Here is a 25,950-nt window from a genome sequence, read left to right as displayed (position 1 = left end):
AGGTCAGATTTTCCCCACCCTATAGGCCATCAATAAAATTCTCTTCTGGAGACTGCATTTCTTAACTTATTCCAGGCCATTAACAGAGAATTTAAAAATATGGTCCCTATCTATCCTCAAATAGCTTAGTTTTGAGTTGAGCATATTCTTAAGATGGAACCGAAAAAAACATTTCTAACATAAAATGGGAACTGGGCGGGGTGGTAAAATAATAATAGGTCACTCTTACCAACTACTTACTGTATGTATGCATTTGGTATATACACACACACACTGTACTGTATGTGAGTGTATGTTTGTGTGTGTGTGTGTCTTTAATCCTCATAGCAACATTATAGGAAGGCGTTATTATATCCATTTTACAGATGAGAAACTTGAGGCACAGATGGATTATCTGATTTGACCAACATGTACTTAGATGGATGAAAAAACAGGGCCTTAAACTCAGGTAGCTGGCTGCTAAAAGTTGTCTCTTAACCACTATGTTGTCCTTCCTCTCCATGGGCACAAAGGGAAAGCTGATGTACTCCTAATTATTGGGATAGAGAGCAGAGTGGGGAGGTCCTGGAGTTTTCAAGGGTGACCTAGGCTGGCATCTTGCAAACAGAAAATTTTGAACCAGATGTGCAGAATCCATAGGTGGATGGATTAGCCTGAACCAAAGTTGAGGACTGGACTTATGCAAGATGGGAAGCCAGTTGATGTGGCAGACACATTAGTCCCTCACACTTAGCGGGATACTTTTTGAGACCTGAAAGGTTGGTCCCAATTTTGAAATGAATATATGAAATACAGTGATTAGGTTGCTTTTTTTGCAATGAGCTATGGAGAAAGGCCCAGATTGTCAAAAATCTTAGAATAACAATTATTTAATTGTTAATCTATTTCGATCTTTTGAAAAATACTATCAGGAATCAACTTTTAAAGGTAATCTGTTCAGAGTAACTCTTGTTAACATTGATATTTATTGACCAGCTCAGGGTAAATCACGATTATGTAATAGCTCAAAAGACACAATAATCTCTCTCAGTCTCATTTTCTGGAACCTAAATACCTATCAGAATAGGTAATAAAACTACTGCTATCACAATCCAGTCTTTTTCATTCTCTAAGTCAGTGCCACACAATTAGAATAATAGCAAAATGCAGTTAAACCGGATATTATACTGCAGATATAAATCTTAAATATGTGTATACATGAGTGTGTGTCTGTGTGTGTCAGGAATAGGCGATTTTGAGCAGATATTAAACATGGTAGAATTTCAACAAAGGAAAAAATATTTGGTACAATATGAAAATTAAGTTTTGGTTGGTATGCCTTCGGAACCTCGGGAGCAGCTTATGATTGTGAGAATATGTTTTATTCCTTTACCTACTCCCACAAGTCATACTTTATTCTCTTTGAATTCACTTCTAATTCAATTTAACCCTGGTTTTGAGAGTGTCTGTCAGCTTAATTTCCTTTATTAATATGAATTCTTCTTCTAGCCAGTAAAACTAGCCAATGTATTTTTTTACCTTTATCATTTTGTGCAAAGCAAAGAGTGAAGGAAAAATATGATTTTTACCTTTATTTTTTTCCCATATCAACAATGAAATCAGAAATCTATTTTTGAGATCAAGAATCAACACACTTGATTAGCTGTGAACCAAACTATCAGACCGACTTAATTTGATACTCAGTAAATTAATTCTGTTTTACTAATGTGACTAAAAACTAAATTTCACATCAATGTAAACACTCATTAAACTGCAAATACCAAGTCATGCAAGCTGTTGAAAAGGCTCATTTTTATTTATAAATGGATTCTGATAAGAATAGCATTAAAAGTGTTTTAGTAGGGAAATGTTGGAGTGATTAATGTGCAGTTGTTTGCATTTTTAATATTTCACTCATATATCAGATTAGTATTTGTGCACACTGTCAGGCTTTATTCAGTCTTTGTCAAAACACTTATTACTGCTGACAGGTATAACATATCCACATTAATCCTTAATTCCTTGATTCAATTTTCTAATTGCTTTTTTGGCATGCGATGGTGGCCATTTAGTCTTGTGTGATGTATTCATCATATGGTATAATAATGTGTTTTAAAAAATTAGATGTGTCATTTAAAGTACCTGAACAGGAAAAAAATTGCTAAGGATTGAGAATTTAAAATTTCACTCTACTTAAAGTATTAGATATTGGCATGTCACGCATTTAGGTGGTTGTCTATAAATCATAGTCATAGGATGTTCAAGATGAAAGGGACCCTAAAAACCATCCATCCTACTTGTTCCTATTGGGGCAATTGACTTAGTCTCATGCCCACCACTGTACAAGCAGAGATGGTTCTAGAATTCATGTTCTGAACACTGGTCCAAATAGGCTAGGTATATACCTATAATTTTTATAACTGGTAAGTTAGATCTGCTATTAATATCCAAGCTGAGAGAATGAGAGAATTGCTGGCTTCCTAAACTACATATTTTTAGCGGTTGTTAAGAACCAAGATATTAAAATCAATAGGTCTGAGTCCCAGAAGTGGACCTGCCCCTCACCAGCTGTTACCCTGAAAATATTATGTGAACACTCAGAATTTCAGTTTCTTCATCTGTATAAAATGGGTAAGAACTCAGTAATTCATGTAAAAGACTTAGCACAGCACTTGGTGCCTAGCACCTCTTCATAAATGCTAATACTGTTTTTCAGGTTTTTTTTTTTTTTTATCACAATTGGCATCACTTTCTTAACAAGGAGGCTATTGAAAGACAGGGTATTTCAGTTGGAAGCTTCACAGTTAAGGAAATAGGATCTAAACACATCAGCCTAGCAAAAGACCCACTTAAATTTTTCATTGCTTTATTATCTCTTTAGTAGTGCCCATAATTGGGATGGAAACTGAGTTGTTTTATCAGTTGTCTCACCTTTTGACACTTCTGTTTGCTCATTCACTTATGTGCAAAACACACTGTAGTAGACACGCTAGGGAAGGCAGAGAAGAACCAACGTGGTACCTACCTTAGAAGAGCAGGAATCTAATAGAGACATACACCGTGGATATCAATACCTCGAGTAAAGATTAGTATTTCAGAGAGAAGAAGTGGGTGTAAAGGCTATGATGATGAATAAGTGACTGGACCCACCTTCAAGGAGCATGTTGCATGAGGAGATAAGGCATTTTTCTTTTTTTTTTTTTTTAAAGATTTATGCATACAAGAGCTGATGTGTAGGCAAGGAGTGTAGAGGGTGAGAGGATTCACCAGACAGAGTGGGGAGCAGAACAGGTGGATTAACTGAAATACACTGCCGAGGGGAGCAGAGGGTGAGACAGGAGAGGTCTGTTGTGCCATGTGGATAGCTCCCTGGCTGGGGATCGAACTCGTGCTACAGTGGCTGCGGACTGCTTCATAGTGCTGACACTTAACCCCTTGCCCCACCAGGGAAGCCCAAGACATTTATTTTCTGACTGTCATTGTAGGAGGAAAATGAAGAGGGCTGTGCAAGGCAAGCTCGTGGGGGAAATGCCTTAGGCCAGAGAAGTCTCTGGATAAATTGGCTTCAGGAGATAATGCAATTTCAGGAAAGTTAGACACCAGTAGGTGGGATATCCTCATCCATAGGAATATTATCAGTGAAAGTACAGATTCTGGAAGGCATAGCTTTTGGCACAATGGTTGTACAGTGAGCACTTACCTAGGCTGAGATGTGGCGCTTGTGCAGAATAACATGAGTTCATGTGTGGGCAGACACACAAGCCACCGGGCAATCCTGAAATGCCCTTTTGACTCCATGTAACAGAAATGGCAACCCTCAACCATTTTTGTCCCATAGACTTGTTTTTTGGCATTAAAAATTTTGTGATTTGATGTTTTTAAAGAAATCTGGTACTTTCAGTTCAGTGGTGTACCACCACATTTTATTGTTGATTTCGAGAAGGTAGGTAAGACAGTCTTCCTACCTATTCTAGATGGCATGCATAGGGGTTAGTTATCTACATCCTCGGAAGATGGACTTAATGGGTCTGTGTCCTAGTTTTGTCATGTGTTAGGCGTGCAGCTTGCTTATGTCACTTAAACTTGTTGAGCTTCAGCTTCATCACTTGTAAAATAGAAATAATCCCTAACATACGGGATAGGATAAACCCCCGTAAACAAGTAGCATAGCACCAGGTATCCTGTAAACACGGAGTAAATGTTAACTGTAATTAAATTATGCACCTGGACCTTGAAGGCATTTGAGTTTGCAAGCTCTACTTTAGAACTACTGAAAGTTGTTGAGAAAGGAAATAACATTTTTTTTATATGTTGAGTCCTGAAGTACTGGACTAAACCCTACTTAAATTGTAATGACTAGTCCAAGGGCCTCAGATAATTCTGGCAATTCTGTTAAATCCTCAGCTGCTGATATTAGTTTCCAGTGATGAGCTTCGGTGTAATTTCCAGAAATGAACCATTTACTCATCCACTCACTCTTGAGAGGGCCAATGGAGAAACAGAATTTAAAGCCAGCTTTTAATGTGTTATCTTCCAAACAGCCAGGGATTGTTACAGAATAACTGCTGGGTGGGAATGATGGCTTGCTTCACTGTTAGGACATATGAGTTTGATCTTGAATATCTTTACAATTCCAAAAGCTGCTCTGGTAACTGGACAGTCTTCAATAAAATGGAAAAAGGACAGAGTTTAACATAGAATTGCCCCCCTCCCCCCAAAAAAAATAAAAACAAGAGCTTGACCATGTGAGGATAATCATTTCAAAAGTACTAGAGTGAACAAAACAAGTCTTTGGTGAAAGTGCTATGTATTTAATAAACAAGGGCTGCTAATTACATAACTGTCAGCGGTGTTTTCTGGCATAATCTAACACCAGTTTCTTGCATTACAGCAAATAAAAAATGCCTGGAAGTAAATCACAGTTGCTGAGCTCTGTGGGCAAACAAACCCAGGCCTTATCTCTTTCAAAGGCAGCCGTAGAAAATGCATAATAAATTGCATAGTTCAGTGAACATATTTTGTCATTGTGAAATGATTTTGATTCATGGTTATGTATTTATCGCGAAAAAAATTGACAAAGCTCAAGGTATCAGAGGTATCATTCATGGGGGTCTTGATATTTTCTTTTACAAAATTCATATGCTTCTAAGTGTCACTTTCTTTTTTCAGTTTTTTGCTGAAAGTATGATTTTTCAGAAATCTTTGGAAATAATTTTTTAATTATGTGAATTCCTGCCAAAAGTGTCAAAGAGCTATGCTAGTGACTAATATTTTAAACATACTGAATAATTCATTTTTTTACTAATACCCTTCCATGAAAATTTTCGTAGCTGAACATAGACAACGGTGTAAGCCAACCTGATTTTAAAATAAAATAGAAATAGGATCTGCCTTCACATAGCTGATCAATAAAGAAATTTCTGGGTGTTGTTTTTTCACAATAATGGTAGAATTAAGAGTGAGAGAAATACTATAAGGAAGATTTTACAAAAGTGGCTTTTGTACATAATTACTTTCCCATGGTCAAGATAGTCTACTGTTCTGTCTTTATTTCTTGTTGAATCACTGAAGCTTAAAGTATCACATAGTTGTCATTTTCCACCTAAAATTTACAGTTTATTTCATACTAATTTTTCTCTTCTTTTGTGCTTTTGCCATCAGTAGTTGATGGTTAAAATCTTTTCTTCTAGTGTCAAAACAGCAGGAAGATAGCCTGACAACTGATGTGCCCTCGGACTGTTTATTATTTTTTTTAATCATTTAAACTAAAAACAACTGTGCCTCAAGTGGTTGTTTTGTTTTCCCTTTGGTAATCATAAAGTTCTTCTACGCTTATTTTTGTAACCAAGTGCCTTAACATTAAGGATTGTGGATAGTGATAGTCACTGCATTGAGAGCTTAAGAACAATGAAAACCTTGGCTGGTGGTAGAAAAGAGAAATTATTTCTTAAGCACATTAGAAGGGGCTTTGGTATTTCTAATATATCACCATCACTGGGACCTGAATTCATTTTATTTTCTCTTAGTATATTTTAACCAATTGACCTTTACATATACTTTGCATTTATTAAATTAGAATAAATTTCAGTAACCTAGAAATCTGGTTTGAAACATTCATAGTATTTTTCTTTTACCCTTGGAGTATGACAAGCCTATTCTCTAAATATTTACATCATTGGAGAATATCTATGTACATATGCTGATTTTGGCTTAACATTTTCAAAAATAAGTCTGCTAAATTAAATGTAAGCTTTCCAGCATAAAACCGTAGATCTCGTAACTTGATACAAATATTGCCACCTGCCTTACAGCGTTTTCCTAAAAGATTTTTATGCCCTTTACTTCTGCCTCCCTGGTCGCTTTCACCTTTCTATTGAAAACTCCCAAAATGTATCTATATGAGGATGATTTTAAAACACAAGATTTATGTTGCCATAAAGAAGAAATCCTTTATAACCTCATAAAACCATTGTCACCAGAAATTTCAACCTAAGTTTTACGTGAAAGAGGACATATTTTATCTTTAATGCCTCGTTAAACTTACTGGAAATGGCAGTTTTTTTAAAACATCCTGGGTGAATGACTACATACGTCTGTATTTCTTCTGAAAAGTTCAGATATCGGTGATGAAAACTAACAATTCATTTGTTTTAATAATTAGAGCAGTGGTGTTTTTCTTCTATTTAATTTTGCCTTTATGTGTCAATATTGCCTTGATGTGTCAGCCAGGTCTTTCTTGCAGTTTTTTGAGTGGAATAGCCAGAACCACCACTCCCAAGTTAAAATGATACCCTGACTGTTTCCGTGGTGACATTGTGTGATACCCAGATTCCTCCTGTATATGTGTGTGTATGCATACACACACACGGGCACACCTATATGTGCACGGATCATGTGGCTTCACAACAGAGGGCTCAGGTGTGCATGGCTGTGGGTACAGGTTTGCTCATACATACATGTGCAAGAAAAGCTGCACTGAGGTTAAGAACATTAACTCAACCTGCCTGTGTTTGAATCCAGCCCTACTACTTCCTAGTTATATGAATTTGAGCAAATCTTTTTATCTTCTTACTTCAGTGTTGTAAGACTTAAATAGGCAACTCTGTGTAAAGGATTTTGGACATCTAATCTATGGTTAGCAGCTAATAAAATACTAGCTATTACTATTATATCATCATATATTAATTTACTCTATTTTATTCCTAAAGTCATTTATACACTGGTGCATTGGTGCAATCATTACATACGTATTTCACTGAAGTGACATTAAAGATATGCTGACAGACTATTTCAGACTGTGATCATTTAATTAAGTAGGCTATATTATGTAATGCATCATTGATGAGGGGAAACAGTCATAAAGAATGGAAGTTGCATAATTTTGTGCACACAGATTACACATCAAACACAGTGAAATGCGTTCATTTATTCAAATGTGGGACTATTGTGTGTCCGCTGTTGAGAACTCATGTCCACTCAGACTGGCATTATACAAGCTTTATTCACAACTGCCAAACTTTGGAAGCAACTATGGTGAACTTCAGTGGGTGAATGGAGAAATAAGTTATGGTACATCCAGACAACAAAATGTCACCTGAACTAAAAAAATAAAATAAAAAGAGCTATCAGAGCATGAACAATCAGAGAAGAAACTTAGATACATTTTTTTTAAGTGAAGACATCAATCTGAAAAGGCTAAATACTCTCAGACATTGTCTGAAAGGCAAAATTATGGAGGCAGTAAAAAGATTCATAGTTTCCAGGAGTTAAAGGTGGGAGAAGTATGAATAGGTGAAGCGCAGAGGATTTTTAGGGCATGAAACTACTCTATATGACACTCTAAGGTAGACATGTTTCATTATACCTTTGTCCAAATCCATGGAGTACACTACCAAGACTGAACCCTTAATGGAACTGCGGTCTCTGGGTGATAATGATTGATCCGTGGAGGTTCTTCGGTTGTCACAAATGTAACCCTCTGATGGGATGTTCATGAGGGGGGCTGTGCAAGCGTGGGTGAGGAGTATATGGAAAATCACTCTGCATTCCTTTTACTTTTGCTGGGAAGCTAAAGTTTCTCTTTAAAAAATCCCATGGAAGGGAATAGCAAGATAAAAATAGAACAAAGCAAAAAGAACTTTTTCAAAAATTGCAAAAACATGTACCAATATATAACGAACTCCTCAAGAAAAATGTCATCTAAATGTTAATGACCATCACCACAAAGTCCCTCATATTACTACAATAAAATAGTCAATTTAATGATTTTTTAAGACGACACAGGTTTGTCTCCAACCACTAGGAAAGAACAGCTTAGGGGAAACCAGATTTGCAGTGTCATGTTAATTATGCCCATTGAAAGTGAGTTTTCTTTTTCAGGGAGCCCCTAAACCCATAGCCATTGAACCCTGTGCCGGGAACAGAGCCGCTGTTTTGACTGTGTTTCTTTGTCTCCCGAGAGGACCATCAGGTGCCCCTCCACCTGGGCAGTCAGGTAAGAGGAATGATCTTTACCCAAAGAGCATGGACATGTCTGCATTGCTATCAATTTAGATTTGCCAAAGTTTCCCTTAAAAAGACACGTTGAGTATATATGTGTGTATGATTTGTTTTTGTAACTACTCAACAAGGTCTTGACCTTTGGGCCAGGTTGTTTCCCAATGTATATGTCATATAGGATGTCAAATTATGACTGTGATTGGAAGCTTGCTTCATAAATAGGAAACAGAAACTGGGGAACTTTCTTGAGTGGCATCCGGGGTGATAGCTTGATGCCTCCAGCACACTGTATTCAAGACACGTTCTGCATTGGCTGCTCAGGTATCTCCCAAGATTCAGGCTCCAGCAGCAAAACCTTCCCCCCAAAAAAAGACATGTTCTTACTTTTGGCACCAGACAAGTGGAGTTTACAGGCCAGAGGACCCTTTGCATCTGATTCTTCTTTTAGTACTTGACCAGAATATTTTCAATTTGGAGGTAACTCTCTAGGCCTTCCCATTGCTGTGATGTAAACATTGCAAACATGCTTCGTGTGGAGTGTGGCTTGTAATTAAATCACAAGACAGGCTTATTTCTCTCATTTTACATATCTTAGTCCATCCACTTGAGGTTTCTAATTGGTCTGTCTCCCAATTGCTTTCTTTATCTAACTCTTAATGAAATGGATGTTCACTGAGGGTAAGGGTGATTTCAAATCTATCATGCACTTCAGTCTCTTAAGTATTAAATGAAATGCCAGCGATCTGGCAGGTTCTCAAAAATAACAATTGATGATGCACTTGCCCTCCCACTTAATCTTTTCTTTATTTCCTGGTTAGTTTGGACCTTGCTCTTTCACTGTCTTATTTGTATCCACCCAGACCCACAAATGGAAGCCACACTACTGTGTACCTTGTAAACTTAGGATATCCATCTAAGGAAATGTTTCCCATGTGGGCACAGAGGATTCCCATCACCTGTGAGCTAGTCATTTATGGTACCTAATGATATCTTATTACAGGAATGCCTATTCAGAGTTCATTTGTAGGTGTTTATGCAGAGAAATTAACATTCTCTGCACCTTCTCATCCATTGAATGAATGCCTCCTCCTTTTAGAACCGCGAAGGTAAATGGGATGCAGTAAGTAGAATAGTTTGGCATCGTTCAGATGAGATAGGTAATTATAGGTACAGTGCCCAGCTAATGGAAGGATTGTTTTAAGACTGGGATGATTTCCAAAACAAACACTTCACTAATGAAAACAAGTCTGTGATACACACCAAGGTTCTTCGAGATCCTTGACAAGATGATGTTCTGAAGGGCAGACAGAAGGCAACTGCCAATACTCCATCCCTTTAACCTTTGAAGTCTTTTTTGACTGATATGAAAAAGCTAAGCAGCGCTGTGGACCATTATCTTAGCTGTGTTTTATTACAGATGCATTATGACTACTTATGATAACACCATCTTAGATGTGTAGAGGGTTTTACTCTTTAGAAAGTGTTTTCCTATTATTTGCATTTGTTTATATGAAAATTCTGTGTGTGATAGATATTACAAAACTCACTTTATAAATGAAGGAATTGAGGCATAAGGATCTCCTATTGCTATACTCCCCAACTCTAGTTGGGGGAATACTAAAATATAAAGCAAGAGAACAAAAAACATTACTGCCAACATTCTAGATAATTCTTCCTGGTGATATGTAACAGAGAGCTTATTTCTCTATAATCTACAACCTATGCCTTCACAATTCAAATATTTAGGGGAATACTGAAAATGTCTGTTGGAATAGTATAAGAGGTAAAACCTTGAGTTAACCCACTAGACTTTCTACAGAGCCTGTAGATTGAACTGTGATGAATGTCTGTATGCATAATTCAGGGTGACCTGTTCCTCATTAAAAAAATGTAATTTTTTTTAAGTTATCCATTTAGGAGTAGAAATTTTTTTTTTCATTTTAGTTTGCAAAATACATTATCATCTGCTATCTGCAGTCTACTTGGAAATGCATCAAAAATATGATATTTATAGTAAGATGGATAGTTAGACAGGTAAGTTGTAAAATAGGTTAAATAAATGTTAATGTTAGAATCTAGGTGCTAGGAATACTGGTGTCCATTGCAAAATTCTTTTCAGTTTTATAGTAACACATTGGGGAAATATAAAACCCTTGACCTCACTGCAAAAAAAATGGGGTAGTTTCTGTGGAGAAAAATTTTCAGTTTCCACACCTGGGTTTTCCCTGAGCAAGGCAAATGCTGATTCTGATGCTCAAATTAATGACTTTTTCCCCCACTCATCAATGTATTAGGTATGCTCACAGCCAATTAAAACTTGATATAGTATCATCCAATACCTGAGAAGTGCATTCCAGTAACTGTTTGGGAATCATATTGGCTCTTGGGAAGGAAATGTTGACACTGATCATGTCATTGCTGGAATTCAGCTTATCTCTCATCTTTTGGGTTTTTTTTAAAGATTTATTTATTTATAAAAGAACCAGGGTACAGGTCAGAGGCACAGGATGGTGAGAGGATTCACCAGAGACAGAGTGGGGATCAGAACAGGCAGACAGACCGAGGACACTGCTGAGGGGAGCAGCGGACGAGACAGGAGAGGTCTGTCACGCCATGTGAGTTGCTCCCTGGCCGGCCGGGAATCAAACCAGCGCTGCAGAGACTGTGGATAGCTTCACAGCGCTGCGCTCAACCCCGTGCCACTGGGGAGGCCCTTATCTCACATCTTTACAGGACTTTCATCTGTCTGTCTGTGCTTATAACAGTGTCCTGCATGTGAATGCAGGTTACAATGCTTTTGATGGTGATGATGATGATGATGATGATGATGATGATGATGATGATGATGATAGGAACCTGGGAGCAACCACTTCCATCTGTGAGTCTCAGTGAATGGCAATACCATGGGGAATTGTATGAGAATTCATCACTCTTTCCCACGTTGCTCTCCTAGGAGCCTTAAGTTCTGAAGAGCCTCCTCTCATTCAGGTACAGGCTCAGAGGTTTGGGGAAGTTGTGAAGGTGAGAGGGAGAGCTTTCTGGACAGACCAGCTGAGTCCATGCCTGCCGTGTGAAGGGCCCGGGGGCAGGAGTCCTCCCTGGCTCAGGAACTGTTTGTGTCTCTAGATGTCAGCACAGCTACTCAAGGATTCATTAACAATAATTATTAGATTAAATGTCCTCTTGTAGTTCTGTGCATAATCTCAAAAGTTTTTATCAGGCCCTTTTCTGAAATGTAGCTTCCTAAATGTCGAGTGATACTTTTCATAATGCACTCTTCATTACTGTGAATAAAAGCATTTAAGGGAAGGGCAATTTGGAAATTATGAGAAGGCAGAAGCATCCTATCACTGTGGTGGTTTTCCTCAAAAACTGAACTTCAGCACTAACAAGTGAGTGGTTCAGAGACAGGCTGGTGCTATCTTGGTCATCTCTTTTTCAGTAGCAGTTGGTATTTGTTGGTGTTTAAAATATGGCATTGTTTTTGGACTGCATTCTCTTTTCACCCGGGGTATTCCAATAATAACTAGACATGGCCCTTTCTGTGTCTAGACACTAGACATAGCTCTCCTCTTAACAAAGGTCAAGGGGAAAACTGCAGGTTCATCCTCTAGATTATCCCAAGCACTAATTCCTTTTAATATAATGAATGTAAGTATTTGTGAGCAGCTCTCCCTGTAGGTGGTTTACAAGTGTAAAAGCAAAAGATATTAAATAGGCTTTTTGGCATTCCTGGAGCTCACTAATTAGGTTCCCTGCCCCATAAACCTGCTGCTTCATTCCTGTGTTTTTGTGAGCAGCCCTGCCAGCCTCTCTGGGGTTAATGTGGGATTTCTGCTGTGGACATGTGCACGCTGAGTAGTCACTTTCTCTTCTGACCTCAGAGTGGTTGAAAAGCTGATGTCCCCATGAAAACCAACCAGATCAAGTAACTCTGCTGCGTGACACTCAGCAACCAGGCCTGTTTCCTACTGCTTGGGACAGCTCGGTCCCCGAGCATTTTAGAGTCACATTAAGATGAAATGTGGACAAAGTAAATAGAGCTCTTCAAAAGCATAAATTGAAAATGATAATGACTGCTGTCACTCTGTGATGAAGGAATACGGATTTCAGAGCTTATGGGTTCTTAGTAATAAGAAAGAAATTAACTTTTCTCACTGGATTAAAATTCCCAGTGGTTCAAATGTCCACTGCCCAAAAGGGTGACCTGCTTCAACTCAAAGTAGAATTTTCCCTGACCTTGCCTCATATTCGATTGACTAACATTCACAAAGAGAATACTGCTAGAAAGTCTGAGTTTTCTAATTATTTCCTTTAGGCTTAGACATTGGCAGGATGACCAGATTACTTTGAACAATCTAGAAATATTGTTAAATGGTAAAAATCATACTCTCTCCATAGTGTCATAGATACATGCATAGAATGTGTGCCTCTGCACCCAAATACAAATAATGACAAAAAAGATACTTTGGCTTAAGTAACTGAAAAGAGGTGACAGAAAGAGCACTAGTAATTTAGAGCATTGTTTTGGGTGCTTTGTAGACGTTCTTGGATTGGCCTTGTAAAAGACTCTAATGAAGTCACTATTATCCCACTTTTACAGATTTTTTTCCTTGTTTATTTATCTATCTATTTATTTATTTGTTTGTTTGTTTGTTTGTTTGTTTATACAAGCACTGGGTACAGTCAGAAGCACGGGAGGTTGAGAGAATTCACCAGAGTCAGAGCGGGGAGCAGAACAGGCAGACTGACGAAGAAGTACACTGCTGAGGGGAGTGGCAGGAGAGGTCTATGCACCATGTGGGACCCTCACCAGTGGCCGGGGATTGAACCTGCACTGCAGAGGCTGCGGGCAGCTTCGCAGCCCAGTGCTCAACCGCTGCGCCACTGGGGAGGCCCCCACTTTTACAGATTTTAAAAAGCCCTGAAACTCAGGGGAGATTAAATTATTTGTCCAGGGCCAATAGAGCTAGTTAGTGAGGGGCCTCCCTGGTGGCCTAGGGGTTAGTCTCAGCACTGTCACCACTGTGGCCCAAGTTTGATCCCCAGCCAGGGAGCAAACCCACATGGTGCAGCAGACCTCTCCTGTCTCTCCCCTCAGCAGTGTATTTCAGTTAATCCACCTGTTCTCCCCCAACTCTGTCTCTGGTGAATCCTCTTACCTCCTTCTTCCCCCACATCTCTATGCTACACCCTAGTTCTTCTACACAAAAATAAATAAGTCTTTTAAAATAAATAGAGCTAGTGAGTGAGTGAATCAGAATATTCAAACCCAGGACCTCAGCCTATGGGACTCTCATCACCATGCTTTTCTGGATAAAGATACAGGGTACTCCAGATAACCTTTTGTCCCCTAGCTTTAAATCCAGTGTCAAAAAGGAAGAACCTTGAGGCTCTGCTGAGTATTGGACTTAAGTCAGTGAGAAGCATAGTTTTATCTTTCCTGGTGATTTAACTGCAGACATTTGACGGAATGCATCACGTGCGCCGTCACACAGCTGTCAAGGAGGCCCTGACCTGGCATGTGACAGTGGCACGAGCGGGCAGTTGTAGGAAAAGGACTTAAGCTTGTGTGTGGACTTGGAGCCACACGTTCTGAGATCAAGATCCAGCTGTGCCCTGTGGCCATGGGCAAATCTGTTTGCTTCAGGACCTGCTTTTTCATGTATACAATGAAGGGATTAAATTAGATTTGGAGTGGGAGGATTTAAATTGTAGTCAGAGACCATTAGTCTTGGGCTTTGGAGAATCAAAAAAGCTCTTTTACTGCCCATGGTCACTGTGGTCCCCCCACTTAAGATTTTAAAGTTGTGCCATCATTAATTGAGAGCCGATGATTACTGTGTAAAGGAGACAAAGAAGAAAATAAGGACAAAAGTGAAGAATAGTGAACATGGCTGATTAAACATGCTGCAGATGTGAAGGAACACTTTAAAAGTTAACTCAAATAATCTCAAGATAGAGAAATTATAAGCTCACCTAAACAGTCAGGACTTATGAACATGAAAAATTAGACCCACCAGCTCTGAAAACATGGCCAACATTTTTCTTTTCTTTTTCATCTTCTTGCCTGCCACCCCGTGAGTTATTTCTAGAATTGAGTAGTAATTAATTACTGTGGTCAAAGACAAAAATAGGAAAAAGTAAGCATCTCAACAAATCAACTCACAAAACCAAAGGGGAAAAAATCAAGATCTGTTTGCAATAAGCACCTTCCTTTAAAGCAACAGAACAACAACAAAAAAAGACTTTTCTGTAGGTCTGAATCCAATGGAAAGGCTAAATCAGCCCCCAAGTATTTATTTTGACAGCTAACATTGTCTATCTAAAACTGCCGAGTAGTAAGATGTTCTGCTTTTAATGGTTAGGAATTAGAGAGTCCTGTTATGCAAGGGTAATTGTGAGTATCCGAGAATTTTAGAAGTTCTGGAGCTTTAGAAATGCCCTCTATTATTTAGTTCTAGCCCTTGTTTTGCCAAAGACAAACCTGGAGAACCAGAGGTTAGGAGAGGCTTGTTCAGGGTCAGTGTGTTTGTAGCTGAGCAAGGACTAGAGCCAAGGTCTCTGGGTCTCTCACACCAAGAGAGACTTGACACTATCCTCATGGTTATTATGCCATGATGCAAAATCTAACCAGAAAAAAGAAAATAATAGTAATCCACTTCTTACCAAAGGCAGTATTATCCACTGTCTTCCACCAGGGCCCAGAAACAGCAGACAAAACAGAACTCCCTAAGTCCAAAAAGGAAAAAAAAGTAAGGAACTTGGGAAAGTAATTCTCCTTGCCAGGAAACTGATAAAATCCTAAGGACATCATGGGTCAGGGACACTGGGAATCCCTTCTTCCCACATAAACATTTTTCTGAGACCACTTCAAAGGACCAGTGGTCCCTTAGCAAATGCTATAGGACTATGTTCAAATTTTGATAAAAATTCTTCCTTCTCCTGATAGCTGACCAAAGGCATTTACAAGCTTGACTGTCCCTTCCTTCTCACGGAAGTGCTCAGTAGCAAAAGAGGAGTGAGCACTGACCTGCAGTTGGGATGCCTAGGAAAGGCAGGTCTGGGTATAGTCACATTAATTCCTTAAGGCTAGAATGATCTTTCTCTAAAGGCACTTAGAGAAAGAGATAATGGCCCTCTGGAAAGCTAGAGTTGTTTACTTCCTTTTATGCACCAAATTATTTGTAAATAGACATCAGCCATTAAGTTGGATCGGCATCCCTAACTGATGGGCAGTAAAGCACTGGCAAAGTTAAGAAAGAGCTCACCCTCTTCCTTAAGAACTGGGAAACATAAATTGGCCCAAGGACTCCAAGGAAGTGGCTTGAGGAATCCTCCCTGGTCCTTGGAAACATCATGTAGAAGCCTTGGAAGAATAAATGGATTCTTGCCCCATGAACCTGCTGTCTGACATAATTTGAACTGAACCTTGAAGGCCCTAAAGTCTGGACGCAGTGACCATACATTCAGTTCCATTTATTCAATGAGCCAGGCAAGGATCATCAAATCAATAACATGACTGTGCCATCTGCTCTCCCCTTGCTCACCATCATAATGAAAAATGACTCCTTAAGTGTTCCACGAGGCAATTAGCTCCAAATGTAGAGCTGTGATGGGGAGAGGCCAAGTCGTATTTGTATTCAAAACTTTACTAGTAAAATGCAGAGAAACTGTCGTCCACATTAATAGATACATAAAATGAATAAACAGGGTGATTTGGTAATACTCTATTTATGCATAGTATTATCCAATGGCAGAAACAGCGACAGCAAGGGCACTGAAGTGACATCTGGCACACCCAGCTACTTGCAGCCACAGCTGGTGACCCTGTCCAGAATCATCTCTGACAGTTTCTGAAGACTTTCCCGAAAGGCATACCATCACTTCTGGGACCCATTCGTGCTGTTATTTAACAGTTTCCACTGAAGTTTGAGCCTATTTCCTATTTTCTTCTCGCTCTCATCTCTCTAGAAATAAAAACCAGCTGATTCCATTCCTTACAATAAGCCATCCCGGTCAGAGGCGGTCTCACAGCCACTTGCAGAGCTGGTATCCCAGCGTGGGTCACCTGGAGACCCAGAATGCTTTCAGCCTTCCCACTGTCATTGATTCAGGAGCCCTGGAAGAGAGAGGGACTGTGTAACGGTAGTTCTGTCCCTTTGTTTGACTGGTGAGAAAACTGAGGTTCCCCTGAAGCGACTCCCTCAGAGTCCACCATTTACTATGTCTTATTCCACAGTAACCGTTGCTGGAACCCCAGGGGGTCCCTCTGGGCTCTCCTCTCCCCTTCCCTCCTGGGCACCTGACGTGCAGTTGTGCTCCCACTCACAGTTCAGCAGAGCTCCTTCGCCCCTGCCTGGCTTTTCCTGCCATTCTGCATTGTGTGTTTATGGCCACTTTTTTTCTTACACAAGACAGGGGAGCTATTAATTTCATTGGTTTTTCTTTTGATGTTTCAAGGATATTTTTAAAGTTTAATCCTAGCCCTCTAAATCCTGTCCTGACTGTGCTCCGTGCCCACCTTGTGTTGTCTGCAAACACGATGACTTTAGGGAGATAACAAATGCCTCCCCCTGCTGGATTCCGGAGTGTTTCTAGATACCACTTGTTAGGAATGTGCCACACCTTTGTCCCTTGGCAAGCACCTGTCCTTCTGTCTGCACTGTCCCCAACACCCCAACACTCAACACCTCACCTTTTCCACCAAGGGAACTGCTGAGTCGAGGGTCACCTCCTGTCTACTCATCCCCAGTATATTCCTTTTTTTTTTTTTTTGTATTTACCATGATGAAAGTTTTCTTGCACTCTCTGTGTCTCACCCAGGCAGGTTCAGGGGAGCGAGTTCCCTTGTCATTTTGTCTCCAGGGACTGGAGTGCCCAGAGTGTAATAGGAAGTCAGTGCCTTCGCTTCACTGTGTTCCTCCTTCCTCTTACGCCTTTGTCCTTCTTTGGATCTTTTGTTGTTTTTTTCCCCAAATATAAAAATCTTACTCGAATGCTTTGATCATTCGTAAGATCGTTGTTTGATCCTCCCTGAGACCATCCGTTTTTCCTCTTCATGAAAGGGAACATTTCGTAGGCTTCGCTTCACGCTTGGTGTCTCAGCAGAGTCAGTGTCTCCTCCATATTCCTTGTGGCCGAGGTGCGAGCCCCCGGGCCCTCTTCTGCTGGGAGAATGTCCACTCTCAGTCACTCCTGACCCTTGCTGGTAAGTGACCTCCTCTCCTTTGTTGAGGTCACAGGGGTCATAGAGGTCACAGTCCATAATACTGAGACTTTTCAAAGACTTTGTTGTCTCTGTGTTCAGCATTACTTGTTATTAACCTTTTTCCTTGATGTAGAAACATCAATATTTCACAGCCTGTCTCATGCCTCAGGCCTCCCAGCTCATCTTCTGTTCTTTGGATACCCGGTGGGCAGCTCTCCTCTTCGTGCTGATGCCTTTCCCTTTCCCCCAACACTTCGGAGTCATAGACTTCTTAGGTGACAGAGTCTTGTCTGGGGAAGCCTGATTCTGGCAATTCCTCACTGTCCACCAGCACTTCCTCTCCACTGCTTTGTTCCATCTGCATTAAAAGTAATTTTAAGAAAAACAAATTAAAACAATCCTGCGGTACCATTGCTCACCTATCATTTGGGTGAAAATTTGAAGTATGACAAAACATGGCTGGTGGGAACGTAACCTAGAACAACCCCACTGGAGGAGAACTTGGGACTTCTTAGCACTTGCACTTGTCCTGTCAGCAGTCCTGCTGGGTGCACCCCCTACAGCTTGGAGACTCGTGGGGTGGCCATTCACGCAGTGTTGTCACATTCTGACCAGACATAGGAGAGTGGTGAGATAGGTCATATTACCTGCACAAATGGCGGATGGTGCACCTGTGAAGCAAGGCTTCGGGAGATCTCTATGAAGTGTGCTGGAATCATTTCCAAAATATATTGCTGGAATCATTTCCAAAATGTATTTCCAAAATGTATTGCTAAGTAAGGGACATAAAGTACAAAAGCATGCCTACAGTTTGCTGTTCTCTACGTAAGGAATAAGGACATTTAAGAAAATGTAGCAATCTACTTAATTTTGCAAAAGATTTCAAGAAAGATAAAGCAAAAACTAATGAAATTGTTTGCCCAGAGGAAGTATTGTGGGAATGGAGTATAAAATGGGGGCATAAGAGAGGGAGTGGTTAATGGGAGCAGGGAGCCACACGTCTCTGAACACACCTTTTTGGATACGTGGAACTGTCAAAAATGTGTAATGTTTCACAGATCTAATAAGTAAAATTAGGATGTGGGGGAATGTAAAATGGAATACAAAACATAAAATGAAGCTAATTACAAATGAGTAACAACTACACTGGGGACAGGGGAGGAAAGAGCAGGCTCTGTGACTGTGGAAAGTCATGTCTTGACTGCATACTGTGAGGCTAGAGGCAAAAAGAACTGCAGGCAAACACTGTACTGTACTTAGCACATTTGTTTCTCCAGAAAACAGAGGCCTGGGTTGGCGATATGGTGCTATTGATATCTGTGCTAGGCTGGAACGAAGAAGAAATGAATGTGGCGAAGTGAGAGCTAGTTTCTCACTGTCAGAAGAAGGTAATACTGAGGACAGCAGGAAGGTAGAATGAACTCTGTGGTGTTGAAGTGGAATCGAGGGCTCAGTGTGAACTCATTTACATGCAGGGAGGTAGAAGGACGGGTATGCGGGTTCGCGTGCACGTGTGTGTTTCTGGGCTGTGATCGACAGCGCCTCCACAGCAGTGAACACCACTTCTATATTTTGCTTTTTTATATTTTTTATATTTTTCTATTATTGTTTTAGTTTTATTTATTTTTTACATTATTTTTCATTTTTGCACAATGTATGCATTTTCATCTTGGTTATAGTCCTCATACAATTCCCACCATGGATGGAGCTGGAAGGGATCATGCTCAGCGAAATAAGCCAGAAAGAAAAAGAAAAATGCCAGATGGTCTCACTCATAGCAGAAATTTAGAAAACCTAAATAAGGGACCAGGAAAAAGACTAATTATAATAAAGTAAAAATCAAAATCAACAAGCAACTATAAACCAGAGACACATTACGGTGAGGGGGCGGGAAATAGTGGGCTCCAAGTCTAGGAAGGGGAAAATGCAAGTTCAAATGGAGCTTGGGACAACTAGTTCCAGAAAGTGTCAAATATTAGGAAGACATTTTGAAAAGACATAGAAACCAACCTGAGAAGCAGCAAATGGGCAAACAAAAAGTTAGTAAGTGTAGTATTGAATGATTACTCAAAGAATAAGTGAGTCCACACTAACATAGATATGTGACAAATAAATAGATGAGAAACAAGGGGAAGCTTTCTCTCCCTTACAGAATTCTAGTTATTAAGTGCATAAAGAATAAAGGAAATAGAGGGCCTCCCTGGCAGTGCAAGGGGTTAAGTCTCAGCACTATCACACTATCATGGTTGTGGCCTGAGTTCAATCCCTGGCCAGGGAGCTGATCTATAAGGCACAGCAGACCTCTCCTGTCTCACCTGCTGCTCCCCTCAACAGTGTTTTTTAGTAAATCCACCTGTTCTGCTCCCCACTCTGTCTCTGGTGACTCCTTTCACACACCACACCTCTGGCCTACACCCCAGTTCTTATATGAATAAATAAATAAAAATAAATCTAAAAAAATGAATAAAGGAAATAGAAACTTCACCATTAGACAAATAGCACAAGAACCACTGATGGAATCTGAAATTCATGAAAGAAAATAAAATGTATAACAGCAAATTTGCATAGTCTCAGAGTATCTCCCCTAAGATATTTATTAATTATGAAGGGAAAACAATAAATTTTCAGTAGAGAAATGTAGCAGACTTAACCTTATTCAAGTGATCAAGGTTAATGTCACTAGTAATAAAATATATAAAATTCCTATATCCTTGGTGGGTGATACTGAAAAGAACAAAAGATTACTTCTATGTTATTCCGTTAGAGCACTGACGTAATCATGGAAAAAAAATCAGGCAAATTCAAATTGAAGAACAGTCTACAGAACAAATTGACCAGAATTCTTCAAAAGTGTCAAGGTCATGAAAGACAAAGAAAGAGGAAGAATTAACGAGGATTAGATACTAATGATGTCTACACATCATGAGATCCTGAATTAAATAAAACATGAGTTGGGAAACTGGCGAAATTCAAATAGCATCTGTAGGTTACTCATCTGCCCCCAAAGAAATAATGTTATATCAATATTCATTTTCTGATTTTGTTAAATAATGCTGTGATTATGTAAAATATTATCATTAAGGAGAGATAGGTGAAGGACAAATGAGAACACTAAGCTCTGTGTAACTTCTCTGTAGATCTAAAATTATTTCAAAGTGAGAAGTTAAAAATTCTTAGACCATTTCTGCAAATGGGCCAATTCTGAAAATCCATCCATAGATTATAGACGATGTTTCCTCATAGAAATTACATTTGCTTCATCAAGTTATATATGGCTCCAGGGCCAATCATCAAAAAGTTATTTCACCTAGAATTTTTGCATGTGTGTGTGTCTCTGTTTATTAACTATCCTCACTGTATTCTGAAATATAAGCAATGGACTCTGGCTGTTTCTTAGGGGGGGCAGTAGATTAAAATAGATGATACATGTTGAGGGCCCCTATGTGTGTGTGTGCACACTCATGCACCTCACACATGAGCACATGCATACACACGTCCACACTCATGTATGCACTCACACTTATGCATACATGCATACTTGTGCACTTGCACTCTCACACTCATACACACCTATCTGAACATTGCGGGTAGAGCTTTCTCTAGTTCTAAATCTCTGAAAAGATCTCTGCAGGGATCTGACAAAGCAGGGACTGGTGTCAGGATGGGAGAAGTGCATGCTCAGAAGCTCTGGAAAAGAAGGAAGAGATAGAGTGATCAGTTCTGTGATTACTCCCTGACCTTGCCTGTAAATCTTAGAAAAATGACGAATTATCATCAGGAGTTGCTGCTTCTCACTCTAGAAAATGCCACCAGGCTACCCAGGTGAGAAGCAGCATAATCAGAAAGCTCCACTGGCAATTTGAAGCATCTGTTATAGTGATTTTCAGTTTAGGCTTAGGATTTTGAAATCACTGTTATCTCTGTCCATGATCCCTCCCAATCAGCAACCACCTGAGTTTTGGGGGGTTTCATTTTTTGCCTCAGTTTTCAGCAGCTCAAGAGAATGACTGTCACAGTCCTTGAAGTTCTTTCTCAGAATTTCCAGAGCAACACTTGTTTATAGATGGACTCTGGTTTCTATTAAGCCAGGCTACCTCCCATATGACTCTGAATTTGGTCATTAGTATATCCTATGTTAACATATAAATAAAAACTTAAATTTCTTAAACTTATGATAACTAAAAAGAACATTTAATATAACCACACTTTACAGCGGACCTGGTGGGCAGCCACTATTTCGGATGCTTCATATATATGTCCACTTATTTTTCTTACTCCAGTGTATGGGGGAGAAGTTATCTGTTTTACATCTAAAGAAACCATGCTTCAGAAAGGTTATTTTACTTGCTAAATTCTTTTTTGCTTCCTAAAAATTTTAAAGTGAGCAAGTTGTAGAACTGATTTTCAAGTCAAGTCTATGTGACCTGTGTACTGAGCGATGCTATTACTGAATTTTCCGAGGCCTTAGCCAGGAATCCACTCACTCACCTATTAGAGGCATTGAAAATCTTATATTTGCCTCTGTGTTATCCTCCTGACTCATGTTCATCTTTATGTTGTCCATTAGAATGTCATCTTATTCAAATATTGACTTAAGTAGTTTGTGAATTTTTTTCTCTAAATTTTACCTCCTATTGTTAAATCATATTTGATGGGTAAATTACCTGGTAGGACTTCTAATGCACCATGAGGAGAGCTAAGCTTAAAACAATGATACACATTCACTGAACTGTTTATAACTATGATGTGTTACTGTATTTTTGGTTAAAATTTTGAAATTATTAAATAATTAAGCATCTTAAACCATGATGCAATTAAGGATCTCCTTCTAATGAACATATTGTTAAATTATGCTGACATTGGCTTGTACCAAGTAATTAAATGGGTGGGGCTCCTAGTGCAAATGTAGTTTCTATTATGGATTTTTCTCAATTTAGAAAATATATTCAGCAAATGGTATAAATATCCAAAACAAGCAAAGACACACACACACGTGCACGTGCACACACGCACATGTGCACACATAAATGCATGCACACACACACCCTCTATTACTTAGGTATTTACTATGAGTCTACTGCAGTAATTGCTTACTTATGTTTTCTCATTTAATCTTATCTTACCCCTATAAGTTGGAATCTATTATTCCTATTTAACAGATGAAAAAAAAAATTTTTTTAAAGATTTGTTATTTATTTATACAAGCACTGGATACAGTCAGAAGCGCGGGAGGGTGAAAGAATTCACCAGAGCCAGAGCAGGGAGCAGAGCAGGCAGAGGGATCGAAGTACACTGCTGAGGGGAGCAGCGGGCGGCAGGAGGGGTCTGTGCGCCATGCGGGACCCTCCTCCGGTGGCCGGGGAGCAGCTGGGGATTGAACTGGCGCTGCAGAGGCTGCGGGCCGCTTCGCAACCCAGCGCTGAACCGCTGCGCCACCAGGGAGGCCCATTCACAGATGAAAATTTAAGTTCAAAAATTTACCAATAGTTTATAGAATTAATAACTGACAGAACCAGGATTTCAGCTCAATTTTTTCTCACTCTAAAATTTATGCCTTTAATCCTTACACTCTCATAGTTCCCTGGCCGGGGAGTATTAAATACAGTATAGAAATCTAAGAAAGGAGGTGGGGGAGACACATGAAATAGGTTAAGCTTACATTTAATTTGCCCTGTTTTATGACTTGGAGCAAAAAGAAGGAAGGGATTTTAAAGTGTGATCCCAGAGATCAAACATTATTTTATCTTTTGTCCCAGAGTCCTACGATCACACCCCGGCTTCACTGCTGTGCATCTACCTCTGGGTCTTGTAATTGGCAAATTTACATCATGTGTGTCACATTATGTAAGCTTAAGACAGGCACAGCTGTTAGTTTTTAGGAAATCCTGGGAATTTTAGGCTTGCTCGAACTAATTGGTCCAATCGATAAAATGCTAATGAAAAATAAATCCAAACCTTTTACCATGAATTCTGACCACAAAGATTAATAGTGGAACTGCCTTTCTGAAATCCCTGTATTTTCGTACAATAAAAAAAAAATCTGTCCTTTTAAGAAGTGAAAACATACTCTTCTGTTAAAAAAAAAATTACTAGTGTTAAACTGGTAATATAAGAATTCCCAGAAATTCCAATGGCAGATGTTAGCTGTTTCACAAAACAAAATTCCACTGTTAGATTTTCCTAAAACAATAGAATTTCATGCCATCACTTGTTGCCTTTAGCATTGTCTTGATTACATATCTAGGAATTTCCAGCAGCTAACTGCTTTAAGTGCTGATGTCTCTCTAAACTCATGTAACCAGAGCTTCCATTTATTTACACCATCTTTAGCCACACAAGAATGGTAGGAGACAAGGTCAAAGCCTCCTTACTGGAAGCAGCAGACTGGCAGGCTGCACAGGGTTCCTGTTAGCCTTTTCTCCCTGAAAGGGTCCTCTTCCTCAACTCCAATCTCGGTATCATTAGCATAACAGAATGTGACAACTGGAGTTCATCTTGCTCAGCCCCTGTCTCGTCCAGCTTCCATCTTACATTTTTAAACATACCCACAGATTGAAACGACACAGGTTCTCACAGTAATAGTTTCCAGATCTTAATTTCCTTTTAGTGTTTGGGATGTGGCCACCGTGAGATTGATTTTTATACAAACACGATAGAGCTTATACAGTGAACTGGTTGCTGCCCTCTTCGAGGCTGTTACCTTGGAAGGGTAAAAATACTGATTTGGGTGCATGTGAATGTTAGTGTCTTAGAACAGAGAGCACTCTGAGACTTACAACTCTCACTAGCTCCTGCCACTTCTTGTTCATCTTCTTCCAAGTCAAACTTCTTAAGCAGCACCCTTTCCCCATGTCGTTCTGCCCACTGTAATCTGACTTCAGCAGCTGCCTCTCTGTTTAATCTCTCCTACTGCGGTCTCCAGTAAACTCAGAGAAGATTCAGTGAACTCCTATTTTCCCAAAGCCACTCATTACACTAACAGGTATTTCTCTATTTTCTTCCCTAACAAGACTGTCAACTCCACACAAGCAAGGGCCATCTCTGTCTTCATCATAGTGTCCTCTCTGTCCAGCACTGTGTCTGACACAAGAGGCCCTCAATATTTAGCCGAATGAATGATCACATGGATTAAGATCTTCTGTCCCTCTAATTTTGCACATACAGGAGCAGGCAGCATACAGTTTATCCTACGCCATAGAGCTGATTATTGGCATGACCAGCACATCACCCCAGGTCTTCTAAGTCCCAGGCCAATTGTTTCTTACCACTCTCGCATGGCTCAAAATAAGCTTTGGTTTCCTCTTTTGAATCTCTTCCATAAGCCCATAGTATATTCTCCTGAATACATTTCGTGGCAAATCTTTTCTCTCTTGGTCAGTGTCTTTGACATTTGGAATCATCCTGTAACCAGAAACCTCTGTGACCTGCTCTGTTAGCTCATACCACCTTTGCCCACCTCAGACTCCTCAGATCGTTAGACCCCTTAGACCCTTGTACCCCTCAGACCCTTCACTGTGCAGACACAGGTGATGCGTTGCTCATACATCATCTGATGTTCTTGGCTTTCGGCCTTTGCTTGTGATGCTTCCTCTGCCAGCAATGGCCTCCTCCTTTGCCTCCCCAGATACCATTTCTTCTTCCAGTAGCTAATGGGTGTTTATGCTTTATTGGTTGGTTTTCTGATTATAAAGTTAATGTCTTCTCATTTTAGAAATTTTGGAAAAATCAAAATTGTACAACTCAGAGGAAACCAACAAAAGATGTTTTTCCTCTTAGGATCTCAGATATATTTAGATTTTATCCTTTTTATATAAGTGGCAGCAATTTTTATAAAGTTCTGTATTCTGCTTTTTCACTGAATATTATATAATGAGTACTTCTCTGTATCATTAAAAATTCCTCAGAAACATAATTTTAATGACTGCATAATATTGCATTTTATGGATGTATCATAAACTTCTTAATTATTCTCCTCTTCTTGACTATTTATGTTGTTGTTGCCAGGCTTCTTCATTTTTTTATTCCTTTTTGGTGTTGTAAACAATCCCATGATAAAGATTATCATGTAAATCTTTTGTCCACTTCTATGCTGATAATCTCTGATTATTTCTTTTGAACATAATATTAGCTTTAAACTGGTAGATATAAACTTTTTTTTAGCCTTTCAATACATATTAAGTTGCTTCTCAAGAAAATTTTACCAATTTATTCAGCCAGTTGACACATTTTGAATGTCATGAAAACTATTTTGGTAAATTATG

General features: G+C 39.4%; 1 protein-coding gene across 1 annotated transcript in view; it reads left to right on the top strand.

The window, feature by feature from the left end:
• Positions 1–25,950, top strand: part of ATRNL1 (attractin like 1) — a 474,279-nt gene that overhangs the window by 367,281 nt on the left and 81,048 nt on the right. Inside the window, 1 exon segment of the mRNA XM_054690388.1 lies at positions 8,359–8,473. Coding sequence (XP_054546363.1) covers positions 8,359–8,473 — 115 coding nt within the window.

The sequence above is a fragment of the Talpa occidentalis genome, unplaced genomic scaffold (genome assembly GCF_014898055.3).
Source record: "Talpa occidentalis isolate TD23 unplaced genomic scaffold, MPIMG_talOcc4v2.1 talOcc4.8, whole genome shotgun sequence".
Lineage (NCBI taxonomy): Eukaryota > Metazoa > Chordata > Mammalia > Eulipotyphla > Talpidae > Talpa > Talpa occidentalis.
Note: the sequence above shows the minus strand (reverse complement) of the source record. Positions and strands in the feature narration are given on the sequence as shown.